A 24,329-nucleotide genomic window follows, 5' to 3' on the forward strand; every position below is an offset into this window, starting at 1 on the left:
TACAACTTCTTTCATTGCTTCAATGAAAACAGTGGTCCCAAGTTCTGACCACTTAACGGCAAGGATACTACTTCCAGACATAATAGCTAGACATTATAAGTTAGTGTAAAAGTTAGCATACTGGGACAAAAAAAGACTGAACACTAAAAAAAGAAATAACAAAGCTCATCTTCACATATGATACAAACATTTGTAAATAAAACTTACATGCATGAAGACCAAGCAAAGTAACAAAGAAACCCAAGTAACAATGTCTTATTATAATTATCTAATATAAATTACCAAAGATATCTAGGAATCAGATTTGGAATCATACCCACGCAAAGTGGCAAAGCTCCAATAAAATCAGACATGGGGAGAGATAATGGAAAGACCAATAAAACCAAGCAAGGTAACAAAGAAATCAAGCATAAGAAAATAACAAAGAAATCAAGCATAGGAAAATAATAAAGAAATCAAGCATGGGAAAATAATAAAGAAATCAAGTTAATGTTGTCTTAACTTTGAATTGGGTGTTAGTTTCTCAATGGTTTTCCTTTTTTTTTTAAGTTGCTATTCTATTGTTATCTGTTTTGGCAACAAAAAAGTTGTTCTCTGTTTTAGGAGTGAGATTTTATTACAGAGCATGGAACTTGTGCCCTGAACTGGGTAGCTTTGTAGGTTGGCGATAACTGCGATAAAGATGTCAGTTATATGGAAAAGAGGCCACAATATAGAACTGGTAAAAGTCACAAGACAAGTGAACTGAAGAGGGGGAATCATCAAGGCATCACCACTATAAGGTATATGGTCCATTTAAAAGAAGGGGTTCCTTACTTCAAGAAGCAGGTCTTACAGTGATCGTTAATGCCAAAGGGCAGAATATTAGGACATGCCATAATAGAAAGGACTCGCAGGAAGATTTGACTCAAAAATTCTATAACATATGTGGTATGTGGATATTATCTATGGTATTTATTGTAGAATTAATACTTGTAAAATTCCTGTCGTGACAAGTAATCACACTAACATAAAGTTGTCTACCAGGACAAGCATCAAAGCAACATATTTTATTTGCATTTATATCTAGCTCCAATTCTTGAAACCATGCATTGAACTGAAAGAAAACTTTGGGGCTGCCGACAGGCAGTGGATTTTTGTTGTTTGATGCCAAACCATTTTTCTAGTTTCCAATCCGCTTGTTTAATCAACTATTAACACACAACAGGCTAAACCATTCAAAGAAGACGCCTATCAGTGAAGTAAATCACTATATTTAGTAGTCATAAAGAAAGATAATTCTCATTGTGCATGTCCACATGAAATCAATTATAATTAGGGCAAAGTTTACTGAAACACAACCAAGTTACCAAAAGAAAAACCCTGAAATTGGTGGTCCAAAAAAGCCCTAAAATTGCTACCAATACCTGCTCTGTGATTACAATAGATGAAGAAGAAGGAGAAGAGGTTAGAATAGAAGAAGAAACAGGTTAGAAGAGCTGAAGATGAAGAAGGAGAAGAAGGAGAAGAGGCGAAGTTACCTGCACTGGAGATTTCACAAGGGGCCGAGCTCCTCTTCCTTCTTCTCTCCTCTCTTCTCTCCTCTCTCTATGCGCGGACTCTGGAATTATCGAGAACGATTGTTCCAAAATATATTCTCTCCTCAAAACATTGAAGCTTATCGATCTCTATCTTTGGAATCAATCAGTCATAGGTGGTCCAAAAAACCCCTAAATTTGTTCCCAATACCTGCTCTGTGATTACAATAGATGAAGAAGAAGGAGAAGATGTTAGAATAGAAGAAGAAACAGGTTAGAAGAGATGAAGAAGAAGAAGGAGAAGAAAGAGAAGAGGCGAAGTTACCTGGAGATTTCAGAAGGGGGCAAGCTGGGTTCTCTCTTCTCTCCTCTCTCTATCGTGGACCCAGAGAATTATCGGGAACGAACGTTTCAATATCTATAACTTGAAACGAAGCACCCCCGACAGAACAGCCTCTTGGGTGTTTTGTCAAATAGATGATTTTTCGTTTTTTATTCACTTTCAGTTTCAAAAAAACTGAAACGATACATACACACGCCAAACAGAAGATTCTATTTTTTCATTCTATTAAAACCAAAAAACAATAGAAACGTTTCTTATGAACAATACCAAACGGTGCCTTAGATTTTGAATCTATCTGTAACTAGAGAAGAATTCATCATAAAAAATCTGTAACTAGAGAAGAAGAGAGGCAAGAACGCCTCGACCATCACAAATTTATGGGTTCCTCTATTCTCATCCTCTTTCTCTCTCTCCTTCTTTGTCACCTTTCTTTGCCTTGCAATGCAACTAATCAGAAAACAAACCGTTTCAGAACAGAGTTCCTTCATCAACCCTCTCCCAATAATGTCTCCATCCCTCGTTATTTCGAAGTAACAAAACCCATTGAACTACCTAAAACAAAACCTTGTTCTTACCTCATCCTTCAGCATGATTTCGGAAATTCATATGGTAAGCCCCCTGTTCTTGCTGAATACAAACCTCCGTCAGATTGCCCATCTCAGGATTTCTCCAAAATCGTTCTTGAATGGAAAGCCACTTGTAAAGGGAGGCAATTTGATCGTATTTTTGGTGTTTGGTTGGGCGGTGTCGAGATTCTCCGCAGCTGTACTGCAGAGCCTAGTGCCACTGGGATCGTCTGGACCGTCGAGAAGGACATTACAAGGTACTTTTCATTGCTTAAGAATCCGCAAAGATTTTCTGTTTATATGGGTAACATTGTTGATCAAACCTACACTGGAATCTACCATGTTAATGTAACATTCCATTTCTATCCTGGGGAAGTACCCCAAAGTTCCCTTGAGCGGCAGAATTCGGTTTCTGGGTTTGATTTTCCTGCTGATATGGTAATACCCATATCAAGAAACCTTCCTCTGAATGATGGGTTGTGGTTTTTGATTGAGAATTCAACGGATGTACAGAAGAAGAAGTTCAAAATTCCTCCAAATGCCTATCGGGCTGTTCTGGAGGTGTATGTTTCATTTCATTCGGATGATGAATCCTGGTATACTAATCCTCCCAATAATTATGTGAAAGCAAACAATTTAACAAACGTGCCTGGAAATGGCCCTTTTAGGGAGGTTGTGGTTAGACTCGACGAATGGATTGTAGGTGCTATCTGGCCTTTCACTGTGATTTATACTGGAGGAATCAATCCTCTCCTATGGAGGCCCATCACTGGGATTGGGTCTTTCAACCTCCCTTCGTATGACATTGAGATTACGCCGTTCCTTGGCAAGATTTTGGATGGGGATCACCACAATTTCGGGTTTAGTGTAACAAATGCTCTTAGTGTATGGTTTATAGATGCGAATTTGCATGTCTGGTTGGATAGTAAGAATCAGAGAACTAGGGGAAAGCTTACGAAACACATAAGCTCACATCCTCAGGTATCCCTGGTTTCACATTTCAAAGGTGTGAATGGATCTTTTCTTATCAATGCAAGAAGGTCTATTATTTCATCAGGATGGGTGAAGTCCTCCCATGGGAAGATCATAACATATTCATTCCAAAATTTTAGTTTAACAAACTCAACGGAGATGAAAAAGAATTTAGATTTGCAGATTGTATCTCAAGCAATTGAAGCTAATAGAAGTGTTTTAGCAAAGCTTCCTTCTACTTTTATGTATTATATCAAATCAATGCAGAGGTTTCCCTTTTATTTGTACTCGGACAATGTGAACCAAGGAAATGGCAGTTTTACTTCACTTGTGAACCTCTCGTTGGGATTTAATGAAGACATATTTTCTGATGACCATTTTGGTTTCTCTATGAGCTCTCTCAGAAACTTGCAGAACGGAAAGGGTAATATGCTTGTAAAGGGAAACTTGGTAGTAAGTGGGTTAGGAAGTACTCAGCAAGTATATGCATATGATAGTAATGAAGAATGCTACTTCAGGAATGTGAGCAGTAAAAACTACACTGTTCTTTATGATGAAAAAAGAGACCTTTGTGACAGAAAATCTTTTCCTTGAACTTTAGATTGAGTAGATGGTGGCCTCGTTCTGGTAGGAGGCCTTTCTGGCATCTAAATTGGAGCCAATGGAGGCTGGTTTAGAATCAGCTGATGCTCTACTTGCTCTATGTAAATATGGAGTTTTAGGCAGTAACAGCATAGTTTTAAGCATGTAAGAGTGATAATCAGGAATAATTACTTTTCATGGATATGTATGCTTCAGTCTCTGGTATTTGATTTGCTTCCTTCTTAATGCCTTAGTGGCAGTGCTGAGTAATTTATTTGTTTATTTATTTTAGAAGGGTACACTATAGAAGGGGGGAGGGGAAATCAAGACCTCCTAGTGAGTGTGGGCTTATTACACCACAACCTCACCAACTGAGCTAAGAGTAATTTAATTTTATAGTTCCATCATTTCAACCAAGTTTCTGAAATTTCAACTAAACATTACTATGGCACACGATCCGTATGTTTGCCATGTTCTAATATTCTGCAGCTTAAAATTTACTTAACGTGTAACAAAACTAGTTGATGGTTGTTGGTTGTTGGTTGTTGGTTGTTGGTTGTTGGTTGTTGGTTGTTGGCTGTTGGTTGTTGGTAGTTGGTTGGTTGCTTTCAACCCATAAAAGTGAAACTGATTCAGCTTGAACTTAACTAATTCTGAAGCTATAAATGGAATAAGTGGTTATGAGAAATTTTTTGATGAAGAAAAACTTGGAGAATCAATGGTCATAATTATCCCCTAGTATAGAATCCGAAATGCCCGGAGGTGGTGGGTGAAGAGATTCTTGGTACACTGTAGGTTGAGCAAAACTCAGTCCAAAATTATATATATATATATATATATATCAATGTTCCCTCATTAGCTGCTGGAATCTTTAATGGTTTTAGAAGTAAAAGATTCAAAATATATTTTTGTCTTATAAAAGTGTGTGATGGAGAGGCTTGTCTCTTCCTAATCGGCACCTAAAAGTGACCAATAGGTGTGACTATTGGACAGTATGTCTGAATGGTTAACAGACATATCTTATGGAAGAGATATGGCTTTTGGAAACACCCATTGGAGATGTCTCTTTCGTCTCTTATATAAAGTAAGACAATCTCTACTTCAAAAAGGTTGTTTTTTGGTTTTCTCCATTATTGTTTTGGTTTTGTTTTTCTGAACTATTGTGTCTAGCCTTACTCTCCCAAAGGATCAAAATCTGTGTACAATCAGACAAAGATCAGTGGTTGTTTTATCTTGGAGGTAAAATGCAGGAATCCTCAATTGTACTACTGTAGGGGTGTTTCAAACCTTAAGGACTATTTCGGGTATGACTCAACCTGTTTGGTTCGTTGGCTTCAACAATTGATGCCAAACATCTTCAACAGTTCATCTTGCTTCAACCAAGAAATGCATCTCAACAATATCAGTCTTGTGATTCTCAACATCAGGTACTTATTTCTAAAATTAGCCAATCAAGAGGATCCTCATTAGATAAAATTTAGAGTGGCTGCATACACAATCAATCTACGATATACTCAAGATGGAGTCTCTAGCAACCCATGGAAATACCCTGGCCCGCAACTATATGCTGTCAATCCCAGTCTGGGACTTAGATGTTCCTATATTCAGGACGATTCTACCTCATTGACTTATAATAATACCCCCAAAAAAGAAAAAGAAAAATTCTAAGCCCTGGCCTTTGCCCAACAAACTATGGTCTAGTCTAAAATGTTGATCCAAAAAACAGTTAAATAGCCCCACAACCTTGTTTATATATATATACATGACATCAAAACAAATAAATTCTCTTACCAAATGATATTTTTTTTTTATGAGGAACCAAGTAGGTTCCATGGTTTTCAATCAACATTTCTTTTTTTCTTTTTTTCTTTTCAAATTGTTAAGTTTTAAAGAATCTCATCGATTAATAATTACAATAATAAATTCTCTACAAAACAATGTATTTATATATACATATATGTACATAAGAGACATATTACATATATGTAACAAGATACTTTTTGTCCAATCTCTCTCATAAATCATCCTAAAAATGTGTTTTATAACATGCTAATCTGTCTAACATGTCTCACTACTTTTACCAAATTAAATTGGAAGAACAAATATTTAAGTCCTCATCCTCTGGCTTGTGCATGAAACCTCTGTTAGCAAATTATGGAACCTCTGTTCATAAGCGATTTGAGTTTAAGCTTTTGGGAATAGAATGAATTCACTAACTATGATTCCTTGAAAGGACATCAATATAGTCCCATTTGTTGTTTCATGAACAATATGATCCTTTGCTTAATATGAACTGTAATCTTTGCTGATCTTTTAGGAAAAAAAAAAAACTCTATAGATGTCCAATTATTTGAAAATTTCTGAATACACACTAAACCATGAAAAGAGAAGCAGTAGCATTGCTGCATACACATTTATGGTGATGGACATAGCATTCTGTGTGCCGAAGAGCGAGGTTGGAATTGCCTTGATATATTTGAAGAGGTTCTAGCATTCAGGTGGATGACTCATTCGCTTGCATGGTTATTTTCTGTGGTACCTAATTGCAGTCACCTGTTTACCTAGTATATCACCTTTCAACTTTAGGTGGTCTGTGGGAGAAGTTGTACTCTTCTTAGACAACATAATCTGTAATAAGAACTGTACTATATAGTGCATACTATGGCAATCTAGGTACCAAAAAAGATAGGATGGAACCAGCCTCAGACCAGTTTTTGATTCTCCTCGCTTTTGTTCTTTTTTCTTCTTGGGTGAAGTGAACATCATGTAACAAGCTGAAGCATAAAAGCATTGGCAATTGTTCAAAGATTACAGTTAAGAACATATCATTCTTCTTATCATTGGTCTGCTTTATTTTGTAATTTGTCATCTTCAGTACACATGTTTAATCATAATGTTGTTCACAGAAATTTAATTTGATTAAAATTGCTCCAAATAGGTCCTGTGGCAAAGAATGGTGGCAACAACATTCAAGCCTCAAGGACCAAACCAAATAAGAACATACCAAAATTTTACAGTAAAAGAGAACCCAAATGAGAACTTTTCTTTTATACCTAGTAACTAGTCAGAATGGCTAAAAAGCTAGTGACTGAATTCAATGGTTCTAAGTCAGTATCAATAGTATAATACCAAAATATGGAATTTCAATCATAATGCAAAAATCGTCTAAATCTACTAGATAAGAAAATAAATTACAGAACAAGTAGGGTTAAATCTACTAGATAAGAAAATAAATTACAGAACAAGTAGGGTTGACTTTGTTTTACACCAACTCTTCCTGTAAACCTATTTATTTTTTAATTATTGTTTTAATCTAGAAATTCTAGGAAATTGTCCCTGGGGTCCTTTCCAGGCCTACTGAACTGAAAGTAGCAGTAACACTATCAAGCATGAAGGTGCTCTATCTAAATTTTGTACTGGGTGTCTCATAGAACAGAAATCGATAAGTGTTTTCCGAAAATAGAAAAAAAGTGAATTAGAGTTTGTTTTGGCAAACCAAAGTTCTAACAATCGAGTATCTTTGATAGAATCTCAACCTTGAGACAGAGTCTATCATCGACATCACAAATGGGATAGTCCTGAGGGCAGCAATAGTCAGTTCCAGTACAACATACAGCATTCTTATACTTGCAGCAGCCATAGATGAGGCAGTAAGCATAATATTCATATATGCAGCAGCAAGTCTCTGTGGCTGGACAGTAGTAGTATCCACATTCACTTGGTGACGAACCAGGAGAGTTCTTTCGTTGAATAAGAAGCCATGGCATTGATTGCACAAACCCTGTATGGCAAATCAGTGTTCCTCCTTATATATATGTACCCACCTATTCCCAACCAATTCCCCATGAATTCTTCACTATCCAATAATCTTCATCTCCTTGTGAACCATATCCTACAATCAGTTAAAACTGCATGGTCAATGTCATCTGGATCGCTTCAACAATACCCATCATAGATACCCTGTACAGTTTATAATGTTAAAACATTTCCACAGTTTTGGATACTTATTTAGTTCTGAAAACAAAACTAAAGGTTTACATTTAAATCCAGAAAATCATAGACTTGCCCCTGTATATAGCTGAAATCCCCACACTTATCGGTTGCTGAACAACAGCACAAAGCATAGCAGTCGTCTTCAAATACATTTTCATTGCCATCAATGCTTACTACTTTGATTCCTCCTGTCCAACAGAACAGCATATATTAGAGAGGGAAGTGAAATGACATAATACACAATTAGATGTTGTGAGCAGTGTTAGTATTGGTGGGATATGTTTAGAGAAAGACCTTGGTGACATTGCAGGTTCCATCCATCCCCGTATAAGGATAGCTGGACTCTAAATCGATTCCACCATTATTTATAACCCACTCAAACGCATACTCCATATAACCTCCGTCGCACCCATCATTGTTTGTGTCAGTCTACAATTTTCTGTTCTGAAAGGCTGTTTAGTCCTCAGGAGACTATTGCATTTATACCTAACATGGCTCCAGTTGAAGAGAATGACGAACAACTCCCTACAAGAATTAACCAAAAGGAGAATGCCATTTAGGTTTGAACTTATAACTAACCAAGCATTAAAATCTTGACCCCTCAAAATCATTGCATACTTGAAACAACATCAGCTCCATCAGCTCCATAGACTATGTTAGATGTAAGGGAAATTAAAGGGAAAGGAAATAAAAATTTCTATTTAATAAGGAAACTTGAGTAATCATTACTCTATATGGTTGTCACTAACTCCAAATCATTCTATATTTGGTTATTAAATTTCACTTCGCCTTATATTTAAGCTTCTTGGATTTGAAGAGTACAATAAAAAAGGAGAAAAAAATGTTGTCTTAGAAGAAAAAGCTATATAAAAACTGAATTATTTTGCTTTTTACATATCTCGATGTCCCAAGTGTACATTCAGCAGAGGCCAAATATCATGCTATGACAAATGACTACTTGCAAGTTCACTTGGTTATCCCATTTGATGCAAGAAATTGGGCATCCCATCACAGCCCCAATCCCACTGTATTGTGACAACTAAGCAGCCCTTCACATGCAAACCCTGAATTTCATGAATGCACAAAACACATCGAAATAAACTGTCATATTGTGCTCGGAAAAATCCCAACAATGTCTTATTCAAGGGACAAAAGTGGCTATCGAACTACAGGTTGTAGACTCATTCATCAAAGCTCTTCACCGAGACCGTTACAAGAAGCTTGCATCCAAGTTGAGCGTCCATGATCTTCACGCTCTAACTTGAGGGGGAGGAGTCCATAAGACAACTCATGCCACGTCCTCCAGCTTATTTCCAAGCTAACTAACAGCAAATTTATTGATTGTTTACCATCTTAGGATATATTGTATTCTATCATAGATAACACTATCTTAGGAAAGAGAATCTGTAACGGCTCTATAAGACTCTATATAAACCCATTCAATAATTCAATTAAATGCAAGTCTTCTCGGTTTTCTGACAATCACAAATTTATGGGTTCCTCTAGTCTCATCCTCTCTCTTTCTTTTTTTGTCACCTTCCGTTGGCTTGCAATGCAACTCTTCAAAAAACGAATCGTTTCAGAACAGAGTTCCTTCATCAACCCTCTCCCAATAATGTCTCTGCAATCACTCGTTATTTCGAAGTAACAAAACCCATTGAACTACCCAAAACGAAACCTTGTTCTTACCTCATTCTTCAGCATGATTTGGGAAACACATATGGTAAGTCCCCTGTTCTTGCTGAATATAAACCCCCATTAGATTGCCCATCTCAGGATTTCTCCAAAATTGTTCTTGAACGGAAAGCAACTTGTAAAGGGAGGCAATTTGATCGCAGTTTTGGTATTTGGTTGGGCGGTATCGAGATTCTCCGTAGCTGCTCTGCAGAGCCTAGAGCCACTGGGATTGTCTGGGAAGTCGAGAAGGACAGTCGGGAAGGACATTACAAGGTACCTTTCATTGCTTAAGAATCATCAAACGTTAGCTGTTTATATGGGTAACATTGTTGATCAAACCTACACTGGAATCTACAATGTCAATGTAACATTCCATTTCTATCCTTCGGAAGTACCCCACAGTCCCCTTAAGAAGAATTCTCCGAATTTGGTTTCTGGCTTTGATTTTCCTGCTGATTTGGTGCTACCCATCTCAAGAAACCTTCCTCTGAATGATGGATTGTGGCTTTTTATTAATAATTCAACAGATGTACAGAAGAAGAAGTTCAAAATTCCTCGAAATGCCTATCGGGCTGTTCTGGAGGTGTATGTTTCGTTTCATTCAGATGATGAGTCCTGGTATACAAATCCTCCCAATAATTATATAAAAGCAAACAATCCAACAGATGTGGCTGGAAATGGACCCTTTAGGGAGGTTGTGGCTAGACTCGACGAAAGGATTGTTGGTGCCGTCTGGCCTTTCACTGTGATTTTTACTGGAGGAGTCAATCCTCTCCTATGGAGGCCTGTCACTGAGATGGTCTTTTAACGTTCCTTCATATGACATTGAGATTACGCCGTTCCTTGGTAAGATTTTGGATGGAGATCTCCACAATTTTGGGTTTAGTGTAACAAATGCTCTGAGTACTTGGTATATAGATGCAATTTTGCATGTCTGGTTGGATAGTAAGAGTGAGAGAACTAGGGGAAAGCTTATGAAACACAAAAGTTCATATCCTCAGGTCTCTCTTGTTTCGCATTTTAAAGGTGGGATTAATTCTTTTCTTATCTATGCAAGAAGGTCTATTGTTTCAACAGGATGGGTGAAGTCCTCCCATGGGAAGATCAAGACTTATTCATTCCAAGATTTTAGTTTCATGAACTCAATGGAGATGAAAAATAATTTAGATTGGCAGACTGTGTCTCAAGCAATTGAAGCCAATAGAAGTGTTTTTGCAAAGCATACTTCTTCTTCTATGTATTATATCAAATCAATGCAGAGGTTTCCTTTTTATTTATCCTCAGACAAGGTGAACCAAGGAAATGGTAGTTATACTTCACTTGCAAACCTCTCATTGGGATTTAATGAAGACAAATTTTCCAGTACCCAGTTTGGTTTCTCTAACAGCTCCCTCAGAAACTTGCAGAATGGACAGGGCAATATGGTTGTAAAGGGAAATTTGGTAGTCAGTAGGTTGGGAAGTACTCAGCAAGTATATGCCTACGATGGTAATAAAGAATGCTACTTCAGGAATGTGAGCAGTAAAAATTCCACTGTTCTTTATGATGAAAAAAGAGCTCTTTGTGACTGAATATCTTCAACTGGCTTAGGCTTTAGATTGCATAGATGTTGGCCATTGGAGTCAAAGGGGGTTGGCTTGGATTCAGCTGATGCTCTACTTGCTCCATAAGTTGAGAATTACTGGCTCCATATCTGAAAGGATTTGGGCAGTGACAGCTTAATAATGAGCATGTAAGAGTGATAGTCAGGAATAGTTACTTCTCATGGATATTTATAATTCAGTCTCCTGTAGTCTTGATTCACTACTTTTACCAAATTAAATTGGATAATTGGAAGAACAAATATTTGAGTCCTTATCCTCTGGTTTGTGCATGAAACCTCTGTAAGCTTTTGGGAATAGAATGAATATGAATCCTTGAAAGGAAATCAATATACTCATGTTTGTGTTTTAAATCAACCCAACTTAAACTTCATGAACTATAGGATCTATTGTTTAGCTTTATAGATATCTAGACTGAGCATTCATTGTATACATTTGTTTGAAATTCCAATAAATTCAAAATAAAATAAAAAGGAAAACGAAAACTGTATGAAGCTGTAAATTAAAGGAGGTTGGATTCACCTTGATATATTTGAAGAGGTTCTACCACAGTTCAGGTGGATGACTTATTCGCTTTTATGGTTATATTTCTGTGGTACCTAATTGCAGTCAGCTGTCAATCTAGCATATCAGTTTCAACTCATGGTAAAAAAAAAAAAAAAAAAAAAAAAAAAAAAAAAAACATAATCTGTAATAAGAACTGTATTAATGTAGTGCATACTATGAAAGCTGTACCCCAAAAAAAGGGATGGAAACAGACTCAGAGACCAGTTTATGATTCTCTTTGCTTTTGTTCTTTTATTCTTTCTTTTTAAGAAACATAATGTCTTCAGTTGAGGGATTATAACTTGGGTGAGGTGAAAATTATGTAACAAGATGAAGCATAAAAGCATCAGAAATTCTTCTTATCATTGGTCGCTTTATTATGTAATATGGTGTCTTCAGTACACAAGTTTACTCATAGTGTTGTTGACAGAAATTTAATTTGATAGCAATTGCTCCAAATAGGTCCTACAGAAAACAATAGTGGCAACAACATTCATGCCTCAAAGGATCGAACCAAATAAGTTGACCTCATATTTGCCTCATTGTCGCAAACCAATTTGCCTTCCAATGGAGAAGCCAATACAGGTTCGCAATCCCCTCCATTATGATCAATGGAATACTATCATCTTCACTCCAATGCTGCAAACCTGTTCCTCTTCAACTGGAGAGATCGATATGGTTTCCCGTCCTTTCCAGTTTGGTCCATGGGAACTTGTGCCTGGCAATCTTTCATTTTTTTGCAGCTACTCCCAGGTAATCTTCATAGTTCTATGGCAGAAGAAACAGAGTAGGAACTTGAAACATACCCAAGTTCTACAGTAAAAGAGAACCCAAATGAGTACTTTTATTTTATCCCTAGTAACTAGTCAGAATGGCTAAAATGCTAGTGACTGAACTCAATGGTTCTAAGTCAGTATCACTAATATAATACCAAAACATGGAATTTCAATCATAATATGAAAATTTCCTAGTTCTACTAGATAAGAAAATAAATTACAAAGGAAGTAGGCTGACTTTGTTTTACACCTACTTTTCTTGTAAAAACCTATTTGTTTTGTAATTATTGTTTTAATCTTGCAATTCTAGGAAATTATCACCGGGGTCCTTTCCAGGCCTACTGAACTGAAAGTAGCAGTAACACTATCCAGCATGAAGGCGCTCTGTCTAAATTTTGTACGGAGCGTCTCATAAAACTGAAACCAATAAGGTGTTTTACTGAAAATAGAACTAAGTGAATTAAAGTTTTTCTTAGCAAACCAAAGTTCTAACAATCTGAGTATCTTTGTTAGAATATCAAACCTTGAGACAAAGTCCATCATCGACATCACAAATGGGATAGTCCTCAGGGAAGCAATAGTCAGTTCCAGTACAGCATACATAGCATTCACCATTCTCGTACACCAAATGAGTACTTCTATTTTATCCCTAGAGTCAGAATGGCTAAAAAGCTAGTGACTGAACTCAATGGTTCTAAGTAAGTATCAATAGAATAAAATATATGAAATTTCAATCATAATGTGAAAATTTCCCAGATCTACTAGATTACAAAATAAATTACAAAACAAGTAGCGTTGACTTTGTTTTACATCTACTCTTCTGGTAAACCTATTTGTTTTGTAATTATTGTTTTAATCTAGCAATTATTGGAAATTGTCCCTGGGTTCCTTTCCTGGCCTTCTGAACTGAAAGTAGCAGTAACACTATCAAGCATGAAGTTGCCCTATCTAAATTTTGTACTGAGTATCTCAGAGAACTGAAACTGATTAGGTGCTTTACCGAAAATAGAACTAAGTGAATTAGAGTTTGTCTTAGCAAACCAAAGTTCTAACAATCAAGTATCTTTGAGAGAATCTCAAACCTTGAGACAGAGTCCATCATCGACATCACAAATGGGATAGTCCTCAGGGCAGCAATAGTCAGTTCCAGTACAACATACGGCATTCTCGTACTCGCAGCAACCATAGATGAGGCAGTAATCATAATATTCATATATGTAGCAGCAAGTCTCTGAAGCTGGACAGTAGGAATAGTCTCCACACTCACTTGGTGATGGACTAGGAGAGGGAGGCACGGGCGAATGGGGTGCATGTGGAGGTAGTGGTGGTGGAACAGATGGAGATGGGAAAGGAGATGGTTAAGGGGTAACGGATTCTTTGGTTGGATGAGAAACCATGGAATTGATTGCACAAACCCCATATGGAAAATCTATGCTCCTCCTTATATATATGTAGGCATCTATTCCCCAACTAGTTCCCCATGATTTCTTCACTATCCAATATTCTTTATCTCCTTGGGAAGACCTATCATTGGCAGTAAAATGGTTTTTCAAGAAATCCAAGATGCCTTGTTCTTTAAATGCCACCTTCATTACTCTCATTCCAAAGACTGAGGATGTGTCTACTTTTGCCGGATTTAGGCCAATAGCATATGCAATTTGATCTATAAAATAATAACAAAGATTATCACCAATAAATTGCAAATGGTGATTGGAGATGTAGCTAGTAAATGTCAGTTAGCATTCATTAAGGGAAGATCAATTGCAGATAATATTCTTCTGTGTCATGACATTGTCAGAGGAATTGAAGATAGATCTCCATAAAGCCTATGACTCTCCTAGCAGAAGGTATTTGATTGAAGTTATGAAAATGATGAGATTCCCGAAGAGGTTTGTAGGGTGGATAAGAGCATGTGTGACATCTCCATCTTTTTCTATTTTGGTAAATGGAAGTCCAGCAGGATACTTTGAGGGGGGAAGAGGTATTAGACAAGGTGACCTATTATCTCCTTATCTATTTGCTATAGTTATGGAGGGGTTTACAGAAATCATGAGAAAATTAGAGGTAGAAGGTAGGATTGCTCTTATGCCAAGGTGTAAAGCTCTTCATCTAATTCACTTAATTTTTACAGATGACCTTATGATAATCATGAAAGGTGCTTATGAATCTGTTACAGCTACAATGGGGGCTCTAAGTGAGTTTGCTATCTATTCTGGGTTGCATCTCAATAAAGCTAAGTCTTCTATTATTTTAGGGGGCCTTACCCAAAGTAGCAGACTACAACTATTGGAATTGATGGGTTTTAGGGATACAAAGCTACCTATTAGGTATCTTGGTGTCCCACTCATTGCTAGAAGATTATCTATGACAGATTGTGCTCCCATTCTAGATTTGATACGAAAGAAGCTAAAGGGCTGGAAGTCGAGGTTCCTGTCTTATGCTAGTCGTCTCCAACTGATATCCTAGTATTAGAAGAATGTTATATCTACTGGCCAAGCCTCTTTGAATTGCCGAGTAATCTGATATCTAAGATTGATCCCCTTTTCTCAAATTTCTTATGGTCAGGCCCTATGCTTGAAAGGAAGATGCATTTTATATTTGGGATGCGGTTTGTAAACCCAAGTTAGAGGGAGGACTAGGTTTAAAGTGCATCAGAGATATGAATATTGTTGGGATTAGGAAATTAATATGATGGATTGCATCTCATAAAAAGAGCATATGGGTAGACTGGATATATAAGAGATATTTAAAACATGACTTTATTTGGACTGTTAAGCAAGTAACTAATGCTTCATGGGTGTGGAGAAAGATAATTAAGTATAGAAGCCGAATAAAACCTTATGTGTTGCATCTTATTGGTGATGGTAGAGATACTAGACTATTGTTGGGTAATTGGCATCCATTGGGAGTACTCCTTAATAGATTTGGGGATGGAATATGTTATGATGGTGGTTCAAATAGACTAACAAAGGTGGGGGAAAGTATGAGGGATGGTAGATGGAATCCGGGACCATCTACTACAATCCTACTTATGTAGACTTGGGAAACCCTTCCTTCTTTAAAAAGGTTACACCATATGGATCAGGATAAAGTGGTTTGGAAAGGGAATTCCAAGGGGAAATTCACCACAAAATCAGCATGGGAGATTATTAGAAATGGGGGGGATAAGGTCAATTGGACGAACTCCATCTAGTTTACTGGTAATATTTCAAGGCAATCTTTTACATCTTGGAGATGCCTTGTGGATGCTCTACCTACAAAAGGAAATCTAGTAAAAAGAAATGTTGGGGTGAACAGTAGTTGTATTTTCTGTTGAGCTGGTATTGAAAGTAGGGATCATCTTTTCTTTCAGTGCCAGTTATTTTCCTCCATCTGGAGGAGCATTATGGCTTTATGCTCTCAAAATGGAATCCAATCTTTAACCATTACCAGTATTGTTCTTTGGATGAAGTATGAGTTTATGAAGAAGATGACCTTAATGTTGTTGGAAGGTTAGCCCTATGTGCTACAATTCAGCATGTGTGGCAGGAAAGAAATGCAAGAATATTTAAAAGGAGGGTAAGAACTAAGTACCAGATTGTTTCATGTATTATGGATGATATGACAAATAGGTGTAAGGCCATAGCGTTCAAAGTTGTTTGTAATGGCAAAAATCAGTTTTTGGTAAATAATTGGAGATTAAGTGTTACATGGAATAGTATATCCACAAAAATCTGTCAATAGGTACCTCCACCAAATCAAATGTGGGCAGTCCATTGTGATGGTTCTCTCACACAGGAGAGGGCAGGTTATGGTGGAATTATAAGGGACAATAGTGGACAATCGATTATGGCTTTTGCAGCAAAGGAGGTGGTAAAGTCAATCTTATATATGGAGCTCCTGGCAATTCTAAAGGGGGCTGAATTATGTAAAGAATTGAATCTTTTGCATATATCAAGTAGATCGGATTCAAAGGTCTGATTAATAGCTTGGGTTACATACCTTTATATAATGAAAGGAAATGTGGCTCTATCAGCGATGGGAAAGGATTCATCCTTTTTCAATTTCAACTAGAAGCAGACATGACCATGATATGGCGCAGAAGCTCTATCAAGGTTGGAGGGCAACATGTCAAATTCCAAAAATGGAGACAGGATTTTAATATTCATGAAAAACAGATTGATAAGAAAATGGTCTGGATCAGATTTCCTGATCTTCCTTTAGAATACTGGAATGAGAAAATTCTCCTTACTATGGCTAAGGCAATGGGTCATCCCATAGCCATCGACAAGCACACTCCCGCAGTTACAATGAGAGGTTTTGCAAGAATCTAAGTTGAGATGGAAGTCGGTGCTAGCCGTGTTGATGAGATACATGTTGAAAGAAGGGTACCAGGCTCCCATGAAATCTTCTTGTCCAAACAACAAGTTATATACGAAGACAGCTTGGGACTTTGTGGGTTATACAAAAAGGCAGGCCACTCGACCTCTGACTGCAGAATTAGGAAATTAGTGGAGGAGAAGAAAAAATCCAAAACACATGTGACTCCTGGAGCGATGTATGTAGATGACGCCAATGTAGAGGCTTCCCATGCGCCTTTTGTCAACAATGGTGATGAGGGCCACCTCAACAATGGTGATGATGCTACCATCCAGCAAGGAGAGTAGACCGGCAGTAGTAGGGTTGCGGACTTAATTGCACCAAATATGGAAATAAATGCAGGGATGGAAACCTCACGATCTCCTTCCTTATCAGGAGAGAACGTGAATTTGAATTCAAATTCACTTCCTGATCAAGAGAACGTGGGGTCCATACAGATTCTCCTTCCTATCTCAAGTGAGAGACACCCAGATTTGGGGAGTAGCCGTTCCCCTATAACAGAAACTTCTCTAGATAATGGGCATCCAGCGCACAGCAACAAGGGGAGACTATCACATGTAATGGATTCGGTATCTAATCCTAGATCAACCCACCAGGAAAATCATGCGGCTGAGAATATCATGTCATCTATTCCTTGCATATCTCCACGTGGAGGGGCTGTGGAGGTGCACCATGAGGAGATAGAAATGGCTGATAAGCTGGTTGAAGCCACTGAATCCAAGTTACATTATGCCCAAAGAAACGAAAAAGGGACGGACACTGTGTTGCAGGCCAAAAGGTCTGATCGACTTGCAACCTAAAAAAATAATGCATGAAGATTCTCTTCTGGAATGTGAGAGGCATCAAGAAGGCCTCAACGTGGATGGCTCTGAGGAAAATTGTAGGAGATAATGACCTAGACTTTCTTTGCAAAATGAATAAAAAATTACACCTTAGTTGTCTCCTTTTGTATATGAAGGTTGATGGAGACTTCTAACCAGCACTTGATTTCCTTGGAACTTGAGCTTTAATCACAAAGTTGGAACTCAAAATATAATGCTTGTCACTCAATGGCTTTGATAATGATTGTTTAATACTCACTTAAGTGTTAATTAATAAAGCCATTAGTGAGGTATTTATATGGGAGAGAGTTGGGTTTAATTTGGGTAACAATATCTCCAATTTAGGAATGAGTATAAACTCAAACAGGCAAAAATTGTCTCAACTGGTAGGTACCGGTTGGATCAGGTAGGTATCGAATCATATTACCGTTGCCCACATTATAGTCGTTAGACTCATAAAAGTAGCCATTGTGTCTAAAATATAGTTGTTAGAGGTGTTCAGGAGGCATCCGGTAGGTACCAGATGGCCTCTATGGGCCATGTCTAAGATATTAATCTCATCCGGAACCAAACCGACCAACCGGAAGAAATTTCGATTCCATCCAGTAGGTACCGGATGGCCTTTGCTAGTCAAATCTAAGAAATTTTTACTTCACAGAGACTATCCGGTGGGTACCGGTTCAATCCGGTAAGTACCGGATGGCCTCTGTTTTGTGTTTTTGAGTGTATGTCAAATATAAACATGAGACCAACTTCTTAGGTTGCACTAAAGGTCTTTCTAACACATATATGTATGAGTGTGGTGTGTATCAGTGTATGCTATTACAACCTATTCTAGAGATGAGTCTTCAAGTCTTCAATCACTTGCTTCAAGTCTTCGAGTCTTTGATCACTTGCTTCAAGTCTTCTCCTAGCTATTCGGTCTTGAGCTCTAATTTCTTCTATTTCTCCATTTTATTCAGCTAGAGGTCAAGCAACCTTGTGTCTTGATCCTTCACATCACACTTGGTATGAAAATGATTAGTTGCACATACAGTTGTTTGTTATCATCAAAACCGTTATGGAGAGTGATATTCCCAACAACCTCCCCCTTTTTGGTGATGACAAACAAGTGGATTAAAAAAATAATGAGAAAATGAAGAATTTTAAAAATTGCATAGTTTTTATAATTTTCTCAATTTTCTCCCCCCTTTGTCTATGAATCAATGATTTCTTTCTTTAATCAAGATTTCTCTCCCCCTTTGTAAACAACAAAAATGGGAAGGGGACCCATAGGCTCCCCCTAAGCACATGCATGATATAAAAAGCAATAAGCACAAAAACCATTAACATAGAGCATGGGTTCATTCATTTAAGAAAAGGTAATACATAACATATAGTGCCATACTTAGTGCACTTTTCCACACATAAACATAAGAGAAACACAATGTTATAAAGCACACATAATAGAGGATTGCAAGTCCACACACAATGATCTTAACACCAAGCTACTAGCAAACATAAATGCCCTAGCTGCAACTTTTCTTCCCAATCCTTGATAGCTTGTAGAATCTCTTGGGCTTTCAATCTATGTGATTCTTGATGCGTGTCTCCAAAGCTTGTAGATTCTCATCTAACCATTTTTCAGTCACAACGTTATTCGAAGAGCTGCCTTCACCTTTTTTAGTAGGGTGAGGAGTTGCTATCCCCATGTGGTGAATGGAAGTGATATATCTTGGGCTTTTCCTTCTTTCCATACTCACTCACTAAGTTAACTCCAAAATGACCAAAGATCTGACCTAGGATTCTTCCATAGGGAAGATTGCTGATGTGATCCTTGTTCCCGACATATATCATGTGACGAATGATGAGATAGGGAAGGTTGATCCGAACGTTGTCACATATGCAATAGGTGATGTAGGCTTGAAAAGGGCTGAGTTCATCCCTATGTCCACTCTTGGGCAGTATATTGTAGGACACAATGTAGGAGATGACCTGTGCAAAATCAAAAAGTTCATTCACTTTGGTGGTTGTAGCTCCAACATAGTTCTTCATGATTTTTCCATAGACCAAGTTGTGATCCATGAATTCTTTGGAATCTTTCTTGGTGACCAAGTATTTTAGGTGGCCGGTGGCTTCTACACCAAGAATAGCACCTAAATCCGTAATCCCAAATTGAATGGGAACACCCTTCACCAAGCTTCGGATCCTAATATTCTCCTCATATCCTTCCACTATGAGGTTTCAATAGAATAGTTGTACCAGTCTAGGGTAACAGCTGAATCCACATTGAAGAATGCTAGTCCACCCTAGCACTTCAAAATAATCATCCAAATTGAAGGAAATGAGAGAAAGAATATCAACATCTCTACCTTGTTCGACATCTCAATCAGTGAATGAGTCCCAACAATCGAATGCTTCTTCTAAGGTGAAATCCTCTCATGATGGTGCAGCAGACTTATGTCTCTTGTTGGCTCTTGCTTTCTTGGGTGCCATTTCAGTCAACAGAGAAGAGGAAAGAGGTAGGAGAAGAGTAGGTTTGAGAACTTATGGATTTTAGAGGCTATGGATTGGGGTTTTCTTCTCAAACATAGGAGGCAAAGATGTGAAAGAGGAAGAAAGGTCGAAGAGACCTTTTAAATGGGCTTTAAAAAAACTATTTGCGCTCTTGGGTTTGTCAAAGCCGAGCTGAACTGTAGTTACCAGTTATGTACGGCAAGTATCGGATGGGTCAGAAACAGGGGATTTTGGCTATTTTTTGAGAATTTTCCAATTTTCCTTGTTAAAGGAGGGGTTTTAAGTGAGAAAAACACTCTAGTGTTATCCGAAAGGGTTGCATATGCCAAGTTCCTTTTTTAAGGTACAAAACCTTTCTTCTCCAAGCAGTTTTGTGAAAATATCAGCCAATTGCTTTTCTGTTTCTATGTATTCTAAAGTGACATCACCATTTTGTATGGTATTCCTAAGGAAGTGGTGACGAATATCAATGTGTTTTGGCCCTTGAGTGTAAGATGGGTTCTTACTCAAGTTTATGGCACTAGTGTTGTCACACATGATAAGGCATGCATCAAATTTAACTCCTAGATCTTGGAGGATTTGCTTCATCCAAAGAATCTGAGCACAACTTCTACTAGTTGCAACGTACTCAGCTTCAGTGGTGAAAAGAGCGATTGAATTTTGCTTCTTGCTGAACCAAGAACCCAGACAGGAGCCAAGGAAGTGACAGGTACCACTAGTACTTTTTCTATCAATATGGTAGCCTGCAAAGTCAGCATGTGAGAAGCTGACGAGGTCAAGTGGTTGGTTTTTAGGATTCCATAATCCCACATCAGATGTGCCTTTCAAGTATTTGAAAATCCTCTTTACAGCTGTGAAGTATGATTTCTTAGGATTAGCTTGAAATTGAGCACATGCACATACACTGTACATGATGTCTGGTCTACTAGCTGTTAGATATAGAAGGGTTCCGATCATGTCTCTATATCTAGTAACATCCTCTGAAATGCCATCTTCATCCTTGGTTAGTTTCAAGGATGAGCTCATTGGAGTATCTGAATATGTTTTTCTATTAATGTCAAATTTCTTTAGAAGTTCCTTAGTGTATTTACTTTGATTTATGAAAATACCATTTTCAGCTTGTTTTATCTGAAGTCCAGAGAAGAAATTTAATTCTCCCATCATACTCATCTCGAACTCATTACTCATTGCATTACTAAAGTCTGTGCATATGTTCTCATTTGTGGCACCAAAAATAATATCATCAACGTATATTTGAATAATGAGAATGTCATTTTTCTTGGTTTTTACAAATAGTGTAGTATATATCTTTCCCCTTGAGAAGCCACTTTCGATTAAGAAGGTGCTTAATATCTCATACCAAGCTCTAGTTTCTTGTTTGAGACCATAGAGGGCTTTCTCAAGTTTGAACACATGGTTTGAAAATTTTGGATTTTCAAATCTAGGGGGTTGAGCAACATACACTTCTTGAATAAATCCGTTCAAGAAGGCACTCTTTACATCCATTTGATATGGTTTAAAATTTTTATGGCATGCAAAGGCAAATATCATTCTTATGGATTCTAATCTAGCTACAGGGGCATAGGTTTCATCATAGTCTATTCCTTCCTGTTGATTATATCCTTTTACTACTAATCTGGCTTTGTTTCTTACAATGTTTCCATCTTCATCCAATTTGTTTCGAAAGACCCATTTTGCACCAATGATGGTGTGGTGTTCAGGTTTTGGGACAAGTTCCCAAACCTTATTTCTTTCAAATTGGTGAAGCTCTTCTTGCATGGCAATAATCCGGTCACTATCATTCAGGCCTTCTTCTATGTTCTTAGGTTCAATCTTTGAGATAAAAGTAGTATGGGTGCATATCTCACGAGATTTAGATCTGATTTTAATTCCTTTATCCAAATCACCTATTTTATTTTCTAATGGATGATTCCTATAGGGAATGATTTCCTTAGGAAGGTCTTCTACTATTTCAATAGTCTTTTCTTTATCTTTAGATTTTTCAGGAGAAATGCCATCAACTTTATTTTTTATTTCATCAATATCATCATCATCATCATCATCAATCAATTGTTTGTATAAGTCTTTAGGTAAGGACTCATCGAATCTTACATTCATTGATTCTTCAACCATTAATGATTTTCTATTGAAGACCCTATATGCCCTATTGTTGAGGGAATACCCTAAGAATATTCCTTCATCAGATTTGGCATCAAACTTTCCATGATGGTCTTTTAGTATTTAGGATGAAACACTTACAACCAAACACCCTAAAGTAATCTACCTTAGGTAGTTTACCAAAGTATAGCTCATAGGGAGTTTTGGAAAGTATGGGTCTAAGAATAATCCTATTGAGAACATATCAAGTTGTATTTATAGCTTCAGCCCAAAGATATTTAGGTAAGGAGTACTCATTGAGCATTGTCCTAGGAGTTTCCTGTAGTGATCTGTTTTTCCTTTCAACAATCCCATTAGATTGAGGTGTCCTAGGAACGGAGAAGTTATGGTCAATACCATACTTGTTGTAATATAAGTCAAATTAAGTTATATTGTCAAACTCTCTTCCATGATCACTCCTTATGGAGGTTACTGTATAGCCTTTTTGATTTTGTAATATTTTACACAAGGTTACAAACTCATCAAAGCCATCATTTTTGTTTCTCAAAAATATAGTCCAAGTAAATCTAGAAAAGTCATCTACAATCCCGAAAGTATAAGACTTACCATTCAAGCTAGATACATTTATAGGAACAAATAAATCCATACGTAATAATTCCAAAGGTCTAGATGAGGAAACAATACTTTTTGACTTATGTGATACCTTTGTTTGTTTCCCTTTTTGACAAGTATCACATAAATCATTTTTGGCATATTTGATTTTAGGAAGATTTCTATCAAGTTCCTTTGACGTTATAGTTTAGATTACCTTGACATTTACATGACCAAGCCTTCTATGCCAAAGTGAGGATTCACTATGGTTAGAAACCAGATAAGCATTAAAGGGGCTTGTTTCTTCTAGCATGCAAACATATATATTATTTCTCCTAATTCCCTTTAAGATCAAGTCATTGTTTGCATCTTTGATATAGCAATGAGATACATCAAACTCTAATTTGTATCCTATACCACATAGCTGACTCACACTAAGCAAGTTGTAGTTTAGATTTCTTACATAGTATACATTTGAAATGAAAATACCTCCTAACTTAATTCTTCCAATCCCAACAATCTTTCCTTTGCTATCATCTTCAAATGAGACCCATCCTCCGTCGTAGGCTCTTAGGCTTGAAAATATATTTTTGTTGGATGTCATGTGCTTGGAGCATCCACTATTTATCACCCATTCAGCTTCAATCTTGTTCTTCAAGCACACCTACAATAAGAGTTTAGTTGTACATTGGTCTCCATAATATCATGGGTCCGTCACTGTTAGTGTCAAATGTCCCTATTGGGACCCAAGTGGTCTTATAACTTTTAGATCTTTGAATTTGTCTCCGAGATGATCTTGGATTCCTTTGGGTTCTTTGTGATTCATATGATTCATATGATATTTGAGGTACATAGGATTTTTTAGATCTATAAGATCTTTGGGATTGATATTTTCCATGAGTTCTATAAGACACTTAGGGGTAAGATGTAATACCCTACTTCTTAAACCCGGTCTGATTACGTGGTTGACCCGGTTTAACCATGCAGGAACCGAACCAGAGGGAGTTAGAGCGGGTTCCTTATGGGCTATGATGGCAAGGGTGACCTTAAACACCGGCTGGCCCGACAAGTCCGAGCCAGTGCCAAAAGAGACGGGAGTGCCCAAGCCGTGTATATGCACCTACCATTAGGCCATGTATGGATAAAGCAGGTATTGTAGCCGTATATTAAGGTATATATGTATACTACATCGTATGCTAGGGTGGGGTTTACGCCAGGCCCGAACTCTGTCAAAATCCCAAGTTTTGGCCCTCAGGTGGGCGGACAAGTGGGCGTACCCACCCACCTGAGTGACCCATCCATATGCACTATTCAGTTATTTAAGAAGTATATATATATGTAGCATTTATGATTTTCTTTTATTTTCATTAA

General features: G+C 37.4%; 1 protein-coding gene across 1 annotated transcript; it reads left to right on the top strand.

The window, feature by feature from the left end:
- Positions 1 to 2,171: 2,171 nt before the first annotated feature.
- Positions 2,172 to 11,835, top strand: LOC122092801. The gene is given in 5 exon segments (XM_042663096.1): positions 2,172 to 3,982; positions 4,865 to 4,901; positions 9,564 to 9,896; positions 9,898 to 10,448; positions 10,450 to 11,835. Coding segments are annotated over 5 exon segments (3,438 nt in total). The 5' UTR covers positions 2,172 to 2,237; the 3' UTR covers positions 11,222 to 11,835.
- The last annotated feature ends 12,494 nt before the right edge of the window (positions 11,836 to 24,329 follow it).

The sequence above is a fragment of the Macadamia integrifolia genome, chromosome 2 (assembly GCF_013358625.1).
Source record: "Macadamia integrifolia cultivar HAES 741 chromosome 2, SCU_Mint_v3, whole genome shotgun sequence".
In the NCBI taxonomy this organism is placed as follows: domain Eukaryota; kingdom Viridiplantae; phylum Streptophyta; class Magnoliopsida; order Proteales; family Proteaceae; genus Macadamia; species Macadamia integrifolia.